Source organism: Manihot esculenta, chromosome 17 (genome assembly GCF_001659605.2).
Source record: "Manihot esculenta cultivar AM560-2 chromosome 17, M.esculenta_v8, whole genome shotgun sequence".
In the NCBI taxonomy this organism is placed as follows: Eukaryota; Viridiplantae; Streptophyta; class Magnoliopsida; order Malpighiales; family Euphorbiaceae; genus Manihot; species Manihot esculenta.
The window spans coordinates 10,556,000-10,575,946 of NC_035177.2; the positions used below are offsets into that span (position 1 = coordinate 10,556,000).

Genomic DNA, 19,947 nt, shown 5'->3' on the forward strand with positions numbered 1-19,947 from the left:
ATCACCAGCAGAACCTGTAGCCCCTGAAATCCAAACACCTAAACCTAGCTCATCTGTGGGGAGCAAGGTAAAGATGACAGATTACCTAAAGCTGGATGCTCCCAAGTTCAAGACAGGTGATGATCCGTTTGAGTATCTCAAAACGGTAAAGATGATTACAGATGAGTTGGGGGCAAATGATAGTAGAGCCATTCAGATGGCGGGATTCACTTTGAAGTGCAAAAAAGCACGAGAGTGGTTTAAAAACTATGTGGACCCGAGGTTGGAGAGCTTATCCTGGGAGCAGTTCGCTAATGAATTTGCAGGATGGGTTTTTTCTGATAGTTTCAGAGAGCTGAAAGTTGTTGAGTTTGAGCAGCTAAGGCAGACAGAAGATATGAGTGTCGATGTGTACACCGACAAATTTCTGGAGTTGCTGCAGTATGTGGGCCAGGCATATGACACAGATCAGAAGAAGGCCAGGAGTTATACCATAAGGCTCCACCCTAGATATTCCTCCCTAATCCTAGCAACGGAGAGAGAGGACTTCCACACCATAGTGGATGCAGCACGGAAGATGGAGGCTAGTGCCATTATTCAGGGGTCAGTTAAACAAACAGTGGCACAGTCTTCGGCTTCCAAGACCCCAGGCGGGGAAAAGTTAGATCCCTCTTCTCTTAGTGTAGCAGCTTCAGGTAGTAAAAAGTGGGGCAGATCCAAATCCAAAAAGGGCAAGTTCTGGAACCAGTTGAAGTCTAGTCTGGGATTAAGAGGTGGCTCGAGCTCAGGTTCAGATGGTTCAGAATGCATGAGGTGTGGGAAGCCGCACAAGGGGGTCTGTCGGTTGGGGTCTACAGCCTGCTTCAGGTGTGGACAGGAGGGACACATGGCACGGGAGTGTCCTATGACATCTTTTGTGGCATCGTCCCAGCAGACGGCTTCAAGTAGTGTGGCTCAGCTAGTAGCTCCAGCCATGACACAAGGCAGTGGCAGAGGCAGAGGGAGAGGGACAGCCTCTTCTTCAGCAGGTTCCTGAGGTGAAGGTCCATCAGCTCTAGCTCGGATCTTCACCGTGGTGTCAGGTAATCTCATTATTGGTTGTTCAGATGTATATGCTTTAATGGACCCTGGTGCTTCTCATTCTTTTGTTGCTCCGAGAGCCGTAGAGAGGTTGGGTTTGATGGTCTCTGGGTTAGAGTGTCCCCTTTGGGTCAGTGGACCCAAGTGTGATCCATCAGTGGCAGAGTCAGTCTGCCGGTATAGCCTAGTGTTCATTGAGAGTAGATGCCTTCCAGCTGACCTTGTGGTTCTAGATTTGACTGATTTTGATGTCATTCTAGGGATGGATTGGCTATCTGCTCATGGTGCTACCTTGGACTGCAGAGACAAGGTAGTCAGGTTCAGAGGTCATGATGGGTCAGAGGTTGTCTTCAGGGGAGACAGGAGGGGTATGCCTAGAGGTCTGATATCAGCCCTATAGGCTCGTAGGTTGCTCAGGAGGGGTTGTCAGGGGTTTCTAGCTCATGTGAGAGAGCTTGATAGTCAGGTTAAGGAGCCCGCCTCAGTGCCCATGGTCAGAGAGTTTCCAGATGTCTTCCCAGACGAGCTTCTAGGACTACCACCTGCTAGGGAGATAGTGTTCAAAATAGAAGTAATGCCTAGAACCAGACCGATCTCTATCCCTCCCTACAGGATGGCACCAGCAGAATTGAAGAAGCTAAAAGAGCAGTTGCAAGAGTTTATGCCCCTATATGCTTGAAAATGTATTTATGCATGTTTTAGTATAGTTGGATAGATGTTGTGAGGTTTGTGGGTGGCTGGATATGCAAGGCAGAATCGGGTTCTGCCCTTTGGGAGAGCCCAGGTTCGGCCGTCGAAGCCAGTTTCGGCAGCCGAACCTGCCTGTGGAGGCAGTTTTGGCCGCCAAACCTCGCCCCCGAAAGTTGGACTTTCGATTCTGGAGGGAAGTTTCCGCCGCCGAACTTGCCCCCGAAGGTTGTGACTTTCGGCTCTGGAAGGACTTTCGACCGCCGAACCCTGCCCCCGAAAGTGCCTGACTTTCGGCTCTGGAGGGACCTTCGGCCGTCGAACCTGCCGCCGAAAGTCCCCTGCCCAGCCTTCCTTTGCCTATTTTTCCATGCATGTTTATGATGTTTTAGGGGGTTTTTAGGGAGATGTTTAGAGTCATGTTAGAGTTTGTTTGGCCCCTCATTTGAGTCCACCTGTGTAGGATCAGACCCGAGGAACCGAGGAGGCCAGCAGTGTTAGCTGTTTCAGAGTCAGCCAGAGGTGAGTAGAATAGAACTTCTTTGATTTTCAAAGCAATGAAATCTTTTTAGCATGATCCATGCATCACAAATGCCATGATATGTATTAGGTTGTTTTGCATTAGAATTCACGAATATGATGCATTGCATAATATGATTGTTGATGTGAATGGATATTGTTGATGTCAACCCAAGTCTTCAACCTCGAGAACTCCTTGACTAAGAGCCTCCTAGGGGGACTAGTAGCCCCAACAACCACCTTATCTTTGCAGGCAACACGCGTCGCTTTAGCAAAATTACTCCTTGAACCAATCATATCTGTAAAAATTACAAAGTAAGTAAGTAAAGCAGTTTGAAACCTAAAAGATGACATAAAGAAAAAGTACCCTGATCTCTAGCCAGAGAGGTGCTTTCCTCGAGGCTGGGAAGGCTTGACAAGTGAGGAGCCCGAGTCCAACTTACTTGCAAATGACTCTGCTAAGACAAAATGGCGTTCCTCACCACCTGGGTAATGTCCATTTTCTTTGGGGACTTAGCCTTCCTTAGTTCTACCCAAAAGCGCCAGCTTGTTTGAAGGCGCCCAAAACCCCCAGACTTCCGATGACAAAGGATAAAATTCTTATTTTTCCATTGCTTCAATGAAAAAGGTATCCAATTGAACATGGTTAAGTGTTTTTGCCCACTAAAGTACCAAAATTCTTCATTTTTGTGGGTATCTAGCTGGTACAGTTGGAAGAAGAGGGTTACGCCCGATTAAATGTTGTTATTAAGGCAAATGAACCAAAAGGCCATCAAGATTCTTTAACTATTGGGGTGCAACTGGACAATCGAAAGCTTATGGACTTAGCCTTCCTTAATTCCACCCAAAAGCGCTAGCTTGTTTGAAGGCGCCCAAAACCCCCAGATTTCCGATGACAAAGGATAAAATACTTATTTTTCCACTGCTTCAATGAAAAAGGTATCCAGTCGAACATGGTTAACATGAACATTACACAATACTTTACATTACATTACATTCCATTGTCTTTCATGTCCACAACTAATCTATTACATATATAAACTTCTAATCCTGGTGACTTCCTAGTCTAGCCTGCACCTGCAAACCTGGGGGTTAAGGGAAAAGGGTGAACTACTAGAGTCCAGTGAGCAGAATAGTAAAACATTATATTAAAATTCATGCTTTCATGAAATGCATCACATCACAAACAAATCACCTTAAGGATGAACTTGTCACCAATAGCCCTCTACATATCCAATAGTGTCAGGACGTAGAATGGGTCTCTGGTCTTTTCCTTACATAATATATCATAACTTTTCAATGTGCCAGGGACGTAGAATGGATCTTCCTAGACTTTCTCTTACATTGTACTAGGGACGTAGAATAGGTCTTTCTGGACTTCTATACCGTATCATCATCATATCATATCATTCCATACGAGGGCTAATGGATCATCCAACGTTCATCCACATCAACATCATATTATTCAACATCATATTATGCAATGCAACATAGTCGTGAATTCTAATGCAAACAACCTAATATATCTCATGGCATTCGTGATGCATGAACATGCTCAAAATTGATTTATTTACTTTGCAACATAATTGCACAAATAAACATTTGATGTCTAAATAATAATAATAATAATAATAATAATAATAATAATAATAATAATAATAAACAACGTTCATTATGTTCTTTAAAGGAACTTAATTTTAATTTTATTTATAATTAAATAAACTATTAAGAGTAAATGAGTTCTACAAAGTTTCTTTAATTAGTAATCAACCAAAAATTACCAAAGAGCTAAAAAGAAAACAAAAGATGACATTATTTTCCATGAACACAATAATACACTATACATGATTGTAATTTTCTGTTTATATATAAAAAAAAAAATCGAAAACCTATTTCATCCCCCAATATTTTGGGAAATATAATTCACCTGCTCGTTTGCTATTATTTATCAAACCAATCACAGCTAAAAATATAGAATTTCTCATCCTATCGCTGGAAAGTGAGGATAATCAACAACTCTCACTGGCTTCCAGTCAGAATCTTCTCTTTTTTGCCTTAGGGCAGCAAAGTGAAGAGCATCGCTTTTCACTTGATAAATATGACAAGCCCATGGGTATGAATCTGGAGCTGACCATATCTTTTGCTCTTCGAATTCTGTTTCCTCCAACAGTGATTCTGCTACACACCGTACCAAATGGGGTTCTGGCTCCTCAAAACCAGCCACAGCAACGCACCCAGGAGCCACAAATCCCTCTGGAGCCCTTGGATGCCAAATCGACACGGGATTTTTGTAGTCATCCGGACAATTTCTCCATACCTGCATGAAGAGTAAAGGTTATGCTTCTATTTGATGCTATGATGAATGCTTTGAAATCAACTTGAATAGTCGCCCCTCTGTACTATAATATATTCTCATAAATTGATTAAAGGTTTCTTACCAAGTCATAACCCACAGGGAGTGCAAACAATCTGTCAATGTCGTGATAAAGAGCAGCAACATTTGGAGGATGGCTGCCAACACGAGCTATATCCCCGATGGAGATGTACCTAAAATATATATATATACATCAGAATCATATCAAGCATATAAAAAAGCTGAAACTAATTGTATAATCTTCCATAATCAGCTACAAATAGTGTCTTCTAAGTCTCTGTCGATGACTTTCATGCAAATAAAAACAAATAATTACCCGTTTGGGCAAACAGGTCTCCATATGCTGCATATTCTGTTCTCCCCGGGAACCTGAAAAGAAAATTTCAGATTTTTACATTAGGATTTATGAATCAATGCTATGTGCCACCGGTATACCAAAGTTGCTGAAACAAAAACAAAGCATCATTTGTTATATGGCAAAGCACCTGCTTCCTACACAATTTGCATCGACTTTTAGGTTCATATTCACTGCTCCAGATCTTCAAAAAGTTGATACTGTGTTTAACAAATTTCCCTTCCCCAGATGCATTACTTGACGAAGATAGCTCTCTTGACTCTATAATGGCTTTACTTGGGATATGTGGCTCCTCCCCATCAGCTTCACTCCAAGAAAAGTAGACATGTCTTTGACTTGAGGGAACCTAAGCAAGAGTACAAGGACAAACCTTTCATAAGCTTTCAGAATCACATAGTCAAATCATTAAATCGAATAAACTCAGACAATCCAATCAAAATTGCATGTGAGATAAAAGATGTACACATTGATATCCAATTACCTTCAGAATTAAGCTTTTCAAGTCAGATTGGTAAGCTTTCCACATCCTACGCACTACAGAACAAATCCTAACAGCTTGGGGTTCACTTCTCTCTGATTCTTCCTCCACATTGCATTTTATGACTCGAACAAAATTTTCAGATCTTTTAAAATTCTTGAGATGCAGGAGTAAGTGTGAAGGTTGGCGGCAGCCTGCTTTTGCCAGCTCCAGGGTCATGAGTTCTTCCCATGGCACATCCCACATGATCTTGGAAGGTTTCCTTTCCATCTTGTCTAGAGACGAGCACTAGATATGAGAAGAGAATAAAGAAAATTCGTTAGACTAGGATGATATAAGCAGGGAAAATAAACATTAAGACAACTCAAAAAGAAAATCTAGACACATTGTTTGAAATGTGTGATGATTAACCTGCAGCAACATGACTCTTTTGTTGGTGACTAAAACAATCCTTTGGTAAGGCACAATAAAAAATTCTTCAAAATAATCGGACCATGCATATTTTGAGGGCTCCTTAAATATTTCAGTACAGCCAAAACGTCGACTTGCTTCTGCAAGACAGAGTATCATCTGCAAAATAACAGAAGAAAATTAAGAAACATATCAGAAGAGCATTCAAGTTTTCCCTATGAAATAAACTTCATCCGCTTAAGATAATTAATAACAGGAAAGAGTTACATTATCTCTTGCAATATATTTGTCAAGATAATTTCACATACTCGCATGTCTCTAAGTAACATATTTATTACTTTTCCTTTTTAACATTATAAAGATAGAATCAAGCACATCATATAATTCAAATATTCCAATTGAAACTATGCTCATTCAGCCGAGACTTGCCAAGATCCCATGCAACAAGCAGACCGTCAGAAACACCTATAACAAATTGATGTAGAACAAGAAGAAAGAAAAAAAATGCAGGAAATTTAAGAGGGAAAAATGCTCAGAAAATTATTTTATTGTCAATAACTATCATGATAATCAGATCTACTAAATAATAGAAAACCTACACCTATTTATAGAGTTTTTGTAACCCAATCACATTAAGCTTAGGAATCATAGAGCTTGTGTAACCCAATCACATTCATGTGGGGACATAATTACATTCTCTCCCCAATCTTCTGACACTGAAAATAATCGAACGGGTTACACTACTGCAACTTATACATAGAGAGACATTTTCACCCTCTTTTTGATCTACCTAGATAGAGAGAAAGAATGAGGTCAAATATATAGGACTAAGCTCGGCCACAGTGCAGTTCAGACCTAGAACCAGACTGTTTCTGGAATGAGCTCCATGGGTCCAAACTAGAACCTATCTAGTTCTGATTTAAACCAGATTTTTCTTTTTAGAAAAAAAAAAAAAAAAATTTCAACCACTCTGATCGTCTCAAACCAAAAATGAGGAGACCCAAAATAAGCCAAATATCTATGACACCCACAAGCCATACGTACCAACACTAACAATAACCTGAGGCATGTTTGTTTCGTTCAACTCAAGCATTTTGCTAATATACACTCAACAAAATAATATGCTTTCATTTCAGACTCTAAAGCAAAGCACACATATTTAAAAGCAACAGCAGACATACCTGGCCAACAGCTGCTTTCTCACAGTACTCCCTCAAAATACAATCTGCACGAATAGCTCGAGGGTTTCTAACTCTATGGAAGGTAGTCTTGTCACTGAAAACTTCTAAGCATTTGGAACAACTTGCACCTATTCCATCAACTGTCAGCGAGAAAAAATCTAACGCACCACTGACTGGTTGTACAATAAATCCTAAGAATGCACGCCCAAGGCCATGAGCAAGTCCTAAGAGACCATTTTGTTTAGCACTCTCCACTGGCTTTGTCAGAACTCCAGATACGCCAAAGGCAACACCTTGTGCCAGAGCTTCAGTTCCTCGGATAATTCCATCACCTACCCCAGTGATTCTCCTTGATCCCACCTGCTCTCATGCCAAACTTTTATTTATACCTTGGGCTAGACAAATAACATCTATGAATAAAGAAACCCAACGAAATTACCTGCTTAGAACGTAATTGCAGAAACTGTCCATCAGTTGAAAGTTCAGCAAAGCCTTTACTAAGGGAGGCCAATGTTGAACTTGTCATACCAAGTACATCTACAGAAAATATCAGATGTAAAGGATTATGGATTAGATCTCTCCAAATGCGGTTCCCAACAGCAGGCATAATGGAACTCCTTCGCATGAATCTGTCTCTATGCATCACCCTCCTCAAATGAACCTACATTAGATAGATCACAATGTTATACCGCAAATCCAAGTGTTTTTTTTCTTTTTCTTTTTATTTTTGCAGAGGGAAATGTTGTAATTATCAAGATCAGAATCCTCTAAGTTGCAAGAAATTAACATTATCACAATGTTATACTGCAAATCCAAGTGTTTTTTTTTTCTTTTTCTTTTTATTTTTGCAGAGGAAAATGTTGTAATTATCAAGATCAGAATCCTCTAAGTTGCAAGAAATTAACATATTTATAGACAGCGATTTGGGTAAAAAAAATAAAAAAAAAATAAAAAAGCAGTGGATTCAGATACAGAAATTGAACAAAGTGCAACATTAACTATGTTCACAACATTTTGTTTGTACGTCGTCAACAAATATATTCACCTAATCCAATTCCAGAAGACATGGGATCAAAAAATATATTCACCTATCTAGAAAAGAAAGAGAATCCCTTTATCAAGTCTATGATCATGCAACCTTTAAGATTAAGCAACTAATAAATTTATTCATATTTTACTTTCTATATCAACATATTTACTTTCTATAGAAAAATATTTAGGATCAAGTTAAAAAAAAAAATCAAATATAATTTCAATTTATTTTATTTTTTAAAAAATGAACCTAATACCAATTCATATTTTTACTCCAGCATCCATGGCAAACCTTTCACCAAAAAACACATGCATACTTCAGGTAAACAGTTCATCACCTAGTTGTGCTAGCAACAGCGAAATTATTTAGGATAACATCTCATGTGGGGAATTGTAGCAGCTACGAAATTAATGGGGATTTTAACACTTGCACTAAAAACGGAACCATATTTAGGAAGTGTCCTAATTTTAAGTGAAAACCAGAATAAACTTTCCAGTATGTTTCTTTACAATATAAGTTTATAGCTAACTGAAGTCACCTGAATTTTGAATGCATTTCCAACTGCAGACAGAATGGGACTCCATACGCCTAGAACCCCATGAGGTCTCTGAGCTGGCGCTGTCTCTAGCGACACCTTCAGCCTTATTTCCGAAACATCTATTAACCTGAAAAGAGGAGAAAGAAATTTATCTGCAAATTGAAATCCCAAAAAAATATCTGAAGTAGACCCAGTAGAGTTAAGGGGAATTAGGGGATGAGAATCATATCCTCAATTGGTAGAGAAATGTATTCTATAGAGAATCAAATTCTCAGATAAAGAAGATATCTTGTTAGTTCTCAATAATAATATCATAATAATAAGATCTCCCTATGAATTACCTAGACATATGTATTTATAGTTTTTCAACTAGTCCTATCAGCAACTAATTAGGAATACTAAACCAAAAACAAAAAAGTATATAGTAATGCTTGAAAAAAAAGCTCAAGCTAGGAAAATAATAATTAATCTAATATAATTTCTAAATAATAGAACTCTAAACTTCCTAATACTGTAATGTATGTAGTTCCTAGATTGAGTCTTCTCCAGTACTGCATCGATATATCTCTAGAGGCAAGAGGAATTCTTTAATTTTTTTTTGTTCTTAAAAAAAAAAAAAGAAACTCATAAATTGTGAAACAAATGAACTCCTTGCAGAAAACTAGTCTAACAAAAGAAACATGACTCGCATCTTCTCTTCAAAATACTAAGCTTTCAAGTTTTCCATCATGTAATCTGTCAAAACAATTAAATTGAACATTACATTAAAGTTGACAGGATTCCTAGGATTGAATGAGCTCGAAACATTCATACAATTCAATAAAAGCAAGGTGAAATAACAAGTGCAAATAGAGCAACATCATCAAAATATATAGCTATAATCTGAAATTGAGGTAACAGAAACCATAATAGAATATAAATCATGTTAAATGCAAAGAAAAAATAAGAGCACACAGAATCCTCGGTGGTCAGATTTTAGAGATGTTGACTAAAGCAAGACTGTAGGACTATTCAGCATAATTTCAGCATGATTTGTTTCATTTGATTAGCTTAATTTCTGTAAGATATTGTGATTGAGTAATTAGTATAGTTTCCTTTTTGGGCTAGAGAACACATATAAATACTTGTAATTTTCTCACTTCAATATAAAAGAAAGAAAGAGTCTTTCATACTCTATGATTCTTCATGATATCATAGCCAATGCTCACTTTGTGGAGGTGAGTACTCTCCCTTCCAGGTATTTCTATTTTATTTTTTACTCTCGTTTTTTCAGCAAAACTCAAGAGTTGGCGCTATAGTGTCTTTCTCATGACACCCCACCCCAGGAGGTAGCCTAGACGCTGATCGGCCCCTTCCCAGAAGTTTGCCACCGTCCACCACTGCGCATGATCCCACGCTTTGATTCAAAAATTTCAGGCACTGTTCACGCGCTAGGGCATGAAGCGCGTTTTGCCTCTATCGGTCACCTTTTTCTGCTGATTTTTTTTCCGGTCACCTTCTCATCAGATCCCGACTGCATCTACCTTGTTTTTCCTTGTAATGGATCTCTAGTCTCCACTGAAATCTTTTGGAGAGATAGCCACTACCACTGCTCTCTCTACCCTCTTGTCTTGGTCAAAGTCTGTATTGCCTCTCTTGTTAAAATTAATTTTTGTGAATGGGTTATAGACTCTAGAGCAAATAAACATATGACAAGCTCTTTCAAACTTTTTCTTACCTACCCTCCATGTCTAAGACAAGATCATGTTTGAATAGCTAATGGCTCCTATGCTTTTATAGTTGGTACAGGTTCTGTTAATTGTACTCTAAATATCTCTCTCCTACGTTCCTCATGTACTCAGTTTTTCTGTTAATTTGTTATCTATTAGTGCTCTCACTAATTCTCTTAATTGTGAAGTGGAATTTTATCCCACTCGTTGTATTTTTTAAGACTTACGAAACGAGAAGAGGATGGCGTTGACTTATTTACTGATCCTAGCTGATTCTAGGGATATGATTTGATTTGATTATGATCCTTAATTATCTCTGTAATTATTATTTGATTATTTGCTTCCTGTTTAGATATAATTCTTTATATATAAATAGTCATGTAGACCAATTGTAAAGATTAAGAGTGAAATACAAGAATACTCTAAAATTTTCCAAAATTCTTCATGGCATCAGAGCCTTTTCTAGGATTGGAAGAAAGCTTTTGCAGATCCTAAATGGAAGGGAGCAATGATTGAAGAGATGAAATCATTGGCTAAAAATGAGACATGAGAGTTTGTCACTCTCCCACTTGGAAAGAAACTCGTTAGTTGTAAATGGGTGTTCACAATGAAACACAAAGCTGATGGCACAATTGAACGGTTTAAGGCCAGATTGGTTGCTAAAGGATTCACCCAAACTTATGGAGTGGATTACCAAGAGACATTTGCCCCAGTTGCAAAAATGAACTCAATCAGAGTTCTGTTATCTTGCGCAACCAACTTAGACTGGGACTTGCAATAGTTTGATGTGAAGAATGCTTTCCTTCATGGAGATTTAGAGGAAGAAGTGTTTATGGAAATTCCTCCTAGTTCGCTGATGAGAAGACACAAAGAAAGGTATGCAGGTTAAAAAAGGCTTTGTATGGGCTAAAACAATCTCCTAGAGCTTGGTTTGACAGGTTTAGCAGAGCCATGATGTCCTTTGGTTACCAACAAAGCAATGCTGATCACACTCTGTTTATCAAACATCACAAGGGTAAGATCATCCTTCTTATTGTGTATGTTGATGATATAGTGGTGACAGGTGATGACAAAGAGGAAATGGCTCAACTAAAGAGGTTGTTGACTCAGGAATTTGAAATCAAAGATCTAGGAAAACCGCAATATTTCCTAGGTATCGAGGTGGCTAGATCAGAAAAAAGAATTTTCATCTCCCAAATAAAGTACATTATGGATCTTTTGGAAGAAACTGGTATAATGAGGTGTAAACCAGCAGAATCTCCCATTGAAAGTAATCACAAGCTGGAAGACAAGCTGGAAGCAGGAACTGGTGAGTCCGTGGATATTGGAAGATACCAGAGATTGGTAGGAAGGTTGATTTATCTCTCACACACTCGACCGGATATAGCCTATGTTGTTAGCTTAGTCAGCCAATTCATGCATGACCCTCACGAGACTCATATGCAGGCTGTACTTCGCACCTTGAGATACCTAAAGTCTACGCCAGGGAAAGGGCTTCTTTACTCCAAACATGGTCACCTCCGAGTTGAAGCTTTTACAGATGCAGATTGGGCACGATCTCTTGATGACAGGAGATCCACCTCCAAACATGGTTGCTTGAGTATACTACATGTGATATTTGATACACAGTTAGCTGATGTACTTACCAAAGGTCTTAGCAACAGAACCTTTCACACTTTAATTTGTAAGTTGGGCATGTGTAATATACTAATATCTTTGCACCAACTTTGCACTAATTTGAGGGGGAGTGTTGACTAGAGCAAGATTGTAGGTCTATTCAGCGTAATTTCAGCATGATTTGTTTGATTTGATTAGCTTAATTTCTGTAAAATATTGAGATTGTGTGTTTCTTTTTTGGGATAGAGAACATATATAAATACTTGTAATTTTCTCACTTCAATATACAAGAAAGAAAGAGTCTTTTATACTCTATAATTCTTCAAGAAACATCTATTTGAAAAATCCTTAGATGGATGCTAAATAGCCTGTAAATTTCCATTGATTTGCCAGAAAATAAATGCTCATCTTGTTTGCATGAGATGGAGATCCAAAAGAAGGGGACTAAATTACCAAATCAGGAAAATGCAAGTCAAACCATGTAAAACACAGCTAATGCTTTCCACCAAATTTTCCGATCAAAGAACCATTTCTCAACCCTAATTCGAAGTACACAGTAATGCTACATTTCTAGCTTCAATGAAAACCTAGACAGGCCACTACTTTATGAGATACAACAGCAATCAAGAAGGTAAAAATACAAAAGTTGGAAGTTGCAACAAGGCAAGGCAGATTCCTAGGCAACCTTTAACCCCAATTTTAGGCCATCAAGCATAACAGAATCAATCTTGCTCCACAGATGTGATCATGATCATAATCATATATGCATTAGAAAATGAGGATCTTACTCTACACGTATCTCAGGATCAACTTGCGTGACACTAGAACTTTGGGGGACATGATCAAGCTGAAGTTTGTTGTAGAAATCCACAAATGCCCAGATAATAGGTTCATGGATATTAAGCCTCCAAACCTTCTCAGTAACCTACAATCTCAAACATAGATTTCCCTAATGTGAGCATGTGTTGTGTAAGCACAAAACACTATACAATTCAAGTAATATACTAATCAGCTTTACCCGTATGTATACATATGGGTAGACTTGGATGCCATCAGTGTTCTCATTGTGTTTTGTAATAGTCATCTTAAAAACTGGATGATGTATATCAGCGGTCTGTTCAGGTGCCAACAGCACTGGCATCAAGCTTAAGGGAAGTTGATTGTCAAGCTGCAAATAACCAAGTATGATCTTGAACCTGGCACAACAAAAGCAAACACTCAATTCCTGAACCTGAATCATTATTTTAAATAAAATAAGGAACACATATTGCCCTCTCTATAAATAGGTTTATAGGCAAGGGAAGGCGCAAGGATTTTTTTTTTTTTTTTTGGTGGGTGGGGGGGAGGTTCATTTACCCTTCTCTATTGTCTCTCTAACCTTTTCTCTTCTCAATTCTCTCACACTCAATGGACACCTCTAACTTACGTATCTGAGGCTTCCAGCCAGGACACAACCTAAACAACTTAATGCCAGTTTTTATGTGTTATGTATGTCCTCCGGTGAAGACAAGATCGTGCTCCCTATCTACAAGGCCAGATAATTTTATAACATATTTTGCAAGAAAGATTATATTAATTTGTAGATAGATATTGTAATTACAAAGGTATGGTTGATGGTTTAAGGAAATTTAAAAAGCAATATTGAAAATCTTTCTTATACCTTTTTCCCTCAATCATGATTTCAAAAAGGATTGATATAAATATAGCACCCCCATGTTAAAGGATGGCATAAAGTTATTTGAACATAAGTAGCCATACCTGCTTGTTTTCCCACCATCATAGCCAGTAGAGTATGATACAAGAACCCTTTCCAAGTACAAGTAACAGAGCTCTTTTGGTCTGTGATCCACAACAGAAATTCCAACCACTCCCAGCTCAACTATAAGTTCTAGAGGTGTGGTTTCATTGAGTATCTCATTCTGCCTGTGAGAATCTCCCCAATAACCAGAAGGTGTCACAGATGTGCTTTCCCCATGTGAAATTGAACCCCTGTTATCAGTAAACCTAGCAACTTTGATATCTCCCATTTCTGTGACATAGAATTGTAATCTTGTTTCACCACCATCCTGTGCTGAAGATATCCCAGTCCTTTCCAAATCAAATTTCAAAATACTAATTCTACCATCACTATCTATCTTCACATCAATGAATTTTTGGCCATATGGATCTTCCCACGAAAAATTTGTTGTCGACAAGGGTACCAATACAAACCATGCATCATCATCAAATCCTGACTGACGAATGCTTATAGTCTTGCTACTTGTTCTGTTCTCAATCCTTTTTATAAAAGATTGGCAGGTTAATCACTATGCAGAGTGAAGTACGTACTGGTATTTATAGATGTGAAATAAAGGTACCTGATAGGACCATCAGTTGACCCACAGCGGAACACGACTATAAAGCGTGATCCTTCTTCAAATCCCCGTACTTCCGTCCTTAAAATTTTTCGTGTACCATTTGATCTCCTTAAAACAAGAAAGAAGGTGTCCTCTTTTGTAATTTTAACAGGGTATGACCATTCTGTATCTTCTAAGCGGACCTGAAACACAAGGAAAGAAAAAAGAAAATTAAATGTCACTTGACAAAAAAAGGTAAGAGAGTTAAGTGCACTATACCTATTGCAAATTAATTCATGGTACTTGGTTTGCATATTATCCCCTCTTTGTAGGAAAGCTAAATTTATCAGTATCAGATATTCTTTGCAGCATTTTTATTAAACTGGAATATAACATATACGAAATAGATTACATTGTTATAATTATTCATTATGATGTCAACTACTCTTGAATTAGTGTCAAAAATATTAAATAACTTTGATGCCAACTACTCTTAGATTTGGCCCCCTACACGATATTAAGTTACCAACACTTGTCTGTTGTATTCTGCTTTTGGTAACAGATTTTTCAAACCAAATTAACCCTGGTTGCAGACTGCAGACACAGTAATTTTAAAATGGTTAGAGGTACTGGAGTCTGGAACCTCTTTGCCAATGCATAATAATGAATTATGTTGAAGGAATGAGATGTACAGCACTACTATAAAATTGTTTCATCAGTTTTGATTATATTTGTTTTTGTCCTTCAACCACTTATGCTAACTTTAGGTTCCTAAAAATAGGACACTTCAGTTCGATTTGCTCTTCAACAAATTAAAATGGGTGAAAGTGACACTGACAATGCACATATAGAGCATATTCTGTAATTTTTTGCACCTAAGATTGTAGGATTAAGCATATTTTTGCTTTTCCTATTTCAGATTAGATAAAAGACTCACGCTTTTTGCAAGGTTTTTAATTGTTCTCGACAAATATCAAGGTTTTAAAATGGCAATAACTGAAATTGATTTAAAATATCTTGGAACAAAATGGAAAAAAAATCAGTAAGATTAGGACAAAGGTACATATCTAGAAACCAAGTTTGATTTAAGAAGTGCATTCAGTCTGCTAACCTGGAGTTGATCAGCTCCATCTGCTCTGCAATGTACAAAGGAGACTCTTGAATCAAATGCAAGAAGAACCTTTGGTTCATCTCCAGTGTTCAACTTGATAGATATATCTTGACCAAGTCTGTTGGTAAATGTCATGAATGGCCGTACAGAAATTACCTAAGAAAAGAATATTGAGATAAGCACCTCACAATTTGGCAATTTTTTTTTTAAAGTAATTAAATCCTATCACTACCTTTGTTGGGACAGATTGGTAGAGACATGGCTTTGTGGAAATAAAAAGCTTCATGCAGTTACCATTGGCATCATAAGCATAAAGATCCAAGGATCCATCCTGACAACAGAAGGACGAGAATTTAACAAAGATACCCTTTTTAATGAGAATGATGGCTTGTTAAATAATTAAAATGACATTACCATGTCACCAAGGGGAGAAAGATCTGTAACAGGCCCATGGTGCTGGTCCTCACCAGGTTGAGCAATTGATACTGAAATGCCCAAAAAATTGAAGTTCAAAGCTGAAGCAATTGTACAACCTTCATATATTTCCTCTTCAGTTATTTCCCCCAGAATTACTTCGTTGCTCTTTTTGGATTCAAATGGCATAGCTATCTTCCGTGCATGTTTTTTCTGTGTCAGATCTATAAGCCTATATGTAAGTGGAGGGCAGCTAACAATTGAAAACCAATAAGGGGCGTAGACTCTAATGACTTTTGCAAGCAGCGGCTGCTCCTTGCCATAACTTTGTTCGAGGATAAGTTGAACAATCCTGAAAATTTGATGATTTAGAGTCATCAGACAACAAAAGATATGCACTTCTATCTATTGACAAAATTTTGAAAATAAAAATTGCATGTTGTGTATCAGAACCTTCCAGAAACTGAACTCCTTAAGCTTATTGTTTTAGATGGAAACCCACTAGGATGAGATATAAGAACAGCATCCTGTAATGAAATAAGAATTTAGCAGCAGAGGAAATAACAAGTACTTGATGCAAACATATAATGTTATAAGCATAGATGGACAAGACCAGATAACTTCTGAAATCTTACCTGAATTGGCAGCCACCCTCTCTGTGGAACAAGTGAAAAGAATAGAGGCTTTCCTATGTCAGCTGTGTGAATCTTCACAGTTTTTCCTGGAGCAAATATTCCCCTAGCACATGCAACAAAATGACCACTCACTTGCATTTCAAGAACAGAGTATTCAGCTGCAAATGGAAGATAATTGCTGATAGATAACGGGGATTTGACCACAAGAGTCCAGTCCTGAATAGGATCAGAATGAATGTCTTTTGCAATCTCTGTGGCTTGTATGCTTACACAAAACCACAATCGATGAGAACTATTTGACGAGGTGCCAGTTATCTGGGTGCAGTATAAAAGTTCATCCGACTCTGTAAGAGTTGATACACATATTTCAGAACCTCTCAGCATGCCATATTGCAAGGTTCGATCAGGCCTATCCACTACAGAACTCCAGGAATATTCATCATGAGTACTAGCTCTTGAAGGTCTAAACTGCAAGACATACATTCCAGAATGTGTCAAGCCTGATAAAGGAAGAGGTACAGTCTCTCCAGGTTTCAATGGCTCAATGGATATCTCTTGCTTTACTCCCCCTGAAATTTGCCTCCTATTCCTGATCCATCTCCTTTGCCTTGCATGATTCACAAACTTTAGAGGATCAAACGACTCGGGCCACTTTAGGCTTTCAACATCTGGAGAATAAACCCAACCCTCAGTATTGACAGATGGTGTATCTAAATGCCAATCATCAATCCATTCCCATCCTGATGGTAACTGACCTCCAAAAGAAGCCTGAATGATCAACAGATGTTAGAAATAATGTAACAAACAAATATCAGTTATCAGACTACAGTTAAATACGACAAAATACAAGGTTCAAAATCTCAAAGGTTTTTCAGTGAGGGTAAAAATTCCAAAACAAGTGGACTTCAGTATTGATGCATTTGTAAATTTTTTAATCACAATGGTCAACTGAAAAGACAATGGATTGGTGGTAAGCATTTTCAGTGAGAGTTTAAATTCCAAAACAAGTGAACTTCAGTATTGATGCATTTATAAATTTTTTAATCACAATGGTCAACTGAAAGGACAATGAATTGGTGGCAAGTGACTGTCATAACGAACCGACATAAGATAGAAAAACAATAAATTACAAAAAGTCATTAGTATTCACGTTAACCATAGAATGGAAGCTACAAAAAGTGGTGCCAAAAATGCAAAATTTTTAAGGGACTCAAAGAAATTAAATTTTAAAATTTTAAGGGCCAACTGTGTTCACTAGAACATTTGGGTGAAGTGCAATGAAAAATTCATCATAATCAATAACTAGCATACTGCAAGGAGTGAAAATGTCAATTTTGGAACAGTACAAACAAAGTATATATTATGAGAACCCTTGTACATATATATATATCACTCACCTCATGGAAACCTTCACGTTCTAAGTAATTTGAGTAGCTGACCCATCCAACTGTTGGGCTGTAGATTTCAGTTTCCAAGAACTCATCTGTTTCAGCTCCATCATCACTCTGTAAATCCTTGGGTGTTCTGGAATCACTGGATACAAGATGCAAATCAAGCATAAAATCTGTATTATTATATACAGAAACCAGAGACCTTATGTTTACATATCTATTGCCATCCTTCACACTGACTTCACTGGCAACAACATCATTTCCTAGTCGCCAACAAGCAGCAGGTGCAGCATAGTTTAGTCTCACAGTTGTCCAAGGTCCTTGCATGCTGGGACTGATCTGAATAAATCCAGATTTACTGCGATCATTAGAAACATCATTTCTATCCTCACTGTCAGATCCAGGTGACAAGAGTACAGCACATCTTATTCTCCGGGATGACTTATGTTTATCTCCAAGATGTGTGGTCTGCATGCAAATAGCTAAGATTACAATTGTGTTTTATGGACAGCACAATGGATAATCACAAGAAAAACGGGTCAAATAGTTAGCTGCAACATCGTCAGACTAAGGTGGAAAGATCACATCACCAGATATTTTGCAGGGGATAGGTCTATCCAGGTCAAGTAATTCAGATAGTCACACCAATTTAGATTTTCTTGGATATTTCCTGCAATCTGATTCAGAGGAGCTGAAAAAAATCCAACTGGATCACCTGCAGAATGAAAAATGAGATCAACAATCAAGAAGTCTGATTTATGCTTATTCACAATCTCTCCCTCTCTTTTACTTGATATGTATTTGCTAGTTTTCACAGAAACCTACGCAACAGTACATCATTAGCTAATCCAATGTCCCTTTATGTTCTAGAAGGGAGAATTAGGCATACTCCTTCCTTTCCAGAATTTATGCCTGAAGTGGCTACTCAAGCCATTTATCATTACACCAGGCAACAGCTACTAACAAAATATATCACCAACTAAAAGGGCAACAACCGGGATATGGTTCCACCAAAAGCAAGCCATTTGAGGCAAAACTTATGGACAATTCTACCCTTCAACATTTTTTCATGAAGTAGCTACTCTCAAATTTTGAATTCATACCCTTCTGTTTGCAACTCATAACACTTTACTATTGTACCAACAAATGACCTCAATGAGATTACATTGCTAACTACCACGAAACAAACAAACAAATACCTTTTCCCATATCAGTCACAATCAGTTCCAACAAGAAATTATCCTGCAAAATTTTGGCAATTAGAAAGTAAAAATAACAAAGTATATAGGCAATAAATTACTAGCAAAAAGCAACCATGTAAAAAAGAAAATATACACTGTTTCCCACACAACAATAACATGTTGGTGCTAGTCTCAAACAAAACAGGAGGGAGGAAAGTGTTCTCGGCAATGTTTCAGGAAATAACATCATGGGATTTTCGAAGTCTACAAACTTTGCTGTGGCCTATGAATTCCAACTCATAATAAACAATATGCAATTGGATATTGTTATAGATTATAGGAAGTAAATATGTTAATATAGAAAGTAAATATTGATAGATGGGTTAGTTACTTAATCTTAGGGATTGTATAATCATAGGCTTGATTTTCCTTCCTATTTAGATACTGTCTCTCATGTATAAATAGGTTGTAATCTTTATTGTGATACAACAACAAGTATTATCTTTCTACATGGTATCAGAGCCTTTCTTGTAGAGATTTAATTTTCTTTTTTTTTCTTTGTCGTCAAGTTTTAAAAATTTTTTTGGGAGACTTAGAACTCTGTTCATTTGGGTTATCCATAAAGGGTAACATTTGGATCTCACCATCACTGTTCGCTCTCTGTCTCCTTAGACTACTCCTACACCTTTCGCTCATGTGCCAGGTCGCCTTCCCATCTTTCATGTGTATTCCAGACGCTTAGAGGACTCTGACTCCGCTCCACTACCCGCTTTTTCGTTGACAGATCCTGCTCCCACTGATCCTTCACTGTCTGATTTGGATTTGCCAATTGTTCTTCGCAAAGGTAAACGTACTTGCACTTATCCTATTTCAGCTTGTGCCACTGCTTTAAATTCTATTTCAGTTTCCAAAACTGTT

General features: G+C 37.8%; 1 protein-coding gene across 2 annotated transcripts in view; it reads right to left on the reverse strand.

Annotated features, from left to right (window-relative positions):
* Positions 1-4,054: 4,054 nt before the first annotated feature.
* The window catches only part of LOC110605481, a 110,989-nt gene continuing 95,096 nt past the window's right edge, over positions 4,055-19,947 (reverse strand). For both annotated transcript variants that reach the window (XM_021744077.2, XM_043952484.1), the window contains 21 exons: positions 19,048-19,090; positions 18,439-18,563; positions 17,855-18,316; positions 16,458-17,225; positions 16,276-16,349; positions 15,823-16,174; positions 15,641-15,739; positions 15,409-15,564; positions 14,319-14,500; positions 13,720-14,238; positions 12,980-13,157; positions 12,750-12,886; positions 8,636-8,762; positions 7,504-7,725; positions 7,065-7,424; positions 5,884-6,042; positions 5,476-5,760; positions 5,125-5,340; positions 4,956-5,008; positions 4,704-4,812; positions 4,055-4,582 (listed from right to left, as the gene is read on the reverse strand). In XM_021744077.2, coding sequence (XP_021599769.1) covers positions 4,247-4,582; positions 4,704-4,812; positions 4,956-5,008; positions 5,125-5,340; positions 5,476-5,760; positions 5,884-6,042; positions 7,065-7,424; positions 7,504-7,725; positions 8,636-8,762; positions 12,750-12,886; positions 12,980-13,157; positions 13,720-14,238; positions 14,319-14,500; positions 15,409-15,564; positions 15,641-15,739; positions 15,823-16,174; positions 16,276-16,349; positions 16,458-17,225; positions 17,855-18,316; positions 18,439-18,563; positions 19,048-19,090 — 4,962 coding nt within the window. In that variant the 3' untranslated portion in view covers positions 4,055-4,246. The remainder of the gene's footprint in view (positions 4,583-4,703; positions 4,813-4,955; positions 5,009-5,124; positions 5,341-5,475; positions 5,761-5,883; positions 6,043-7,064; positions 7,425-7,503; positions 7,726-8,635; positions 8,763-12,749; positions 12,887-12,979; positions 13,158-13,719; positions 14,239-14,318; positions 14,501-15,408; positions 15,565-15,640; positions 15,740-15,822; positions 16,175-16,275; positions 16,350-16,457; positions 17,226-17,854; positions 18,317-18,438; positions 18,564-19,047; positions 19,091-19,947) is intronic.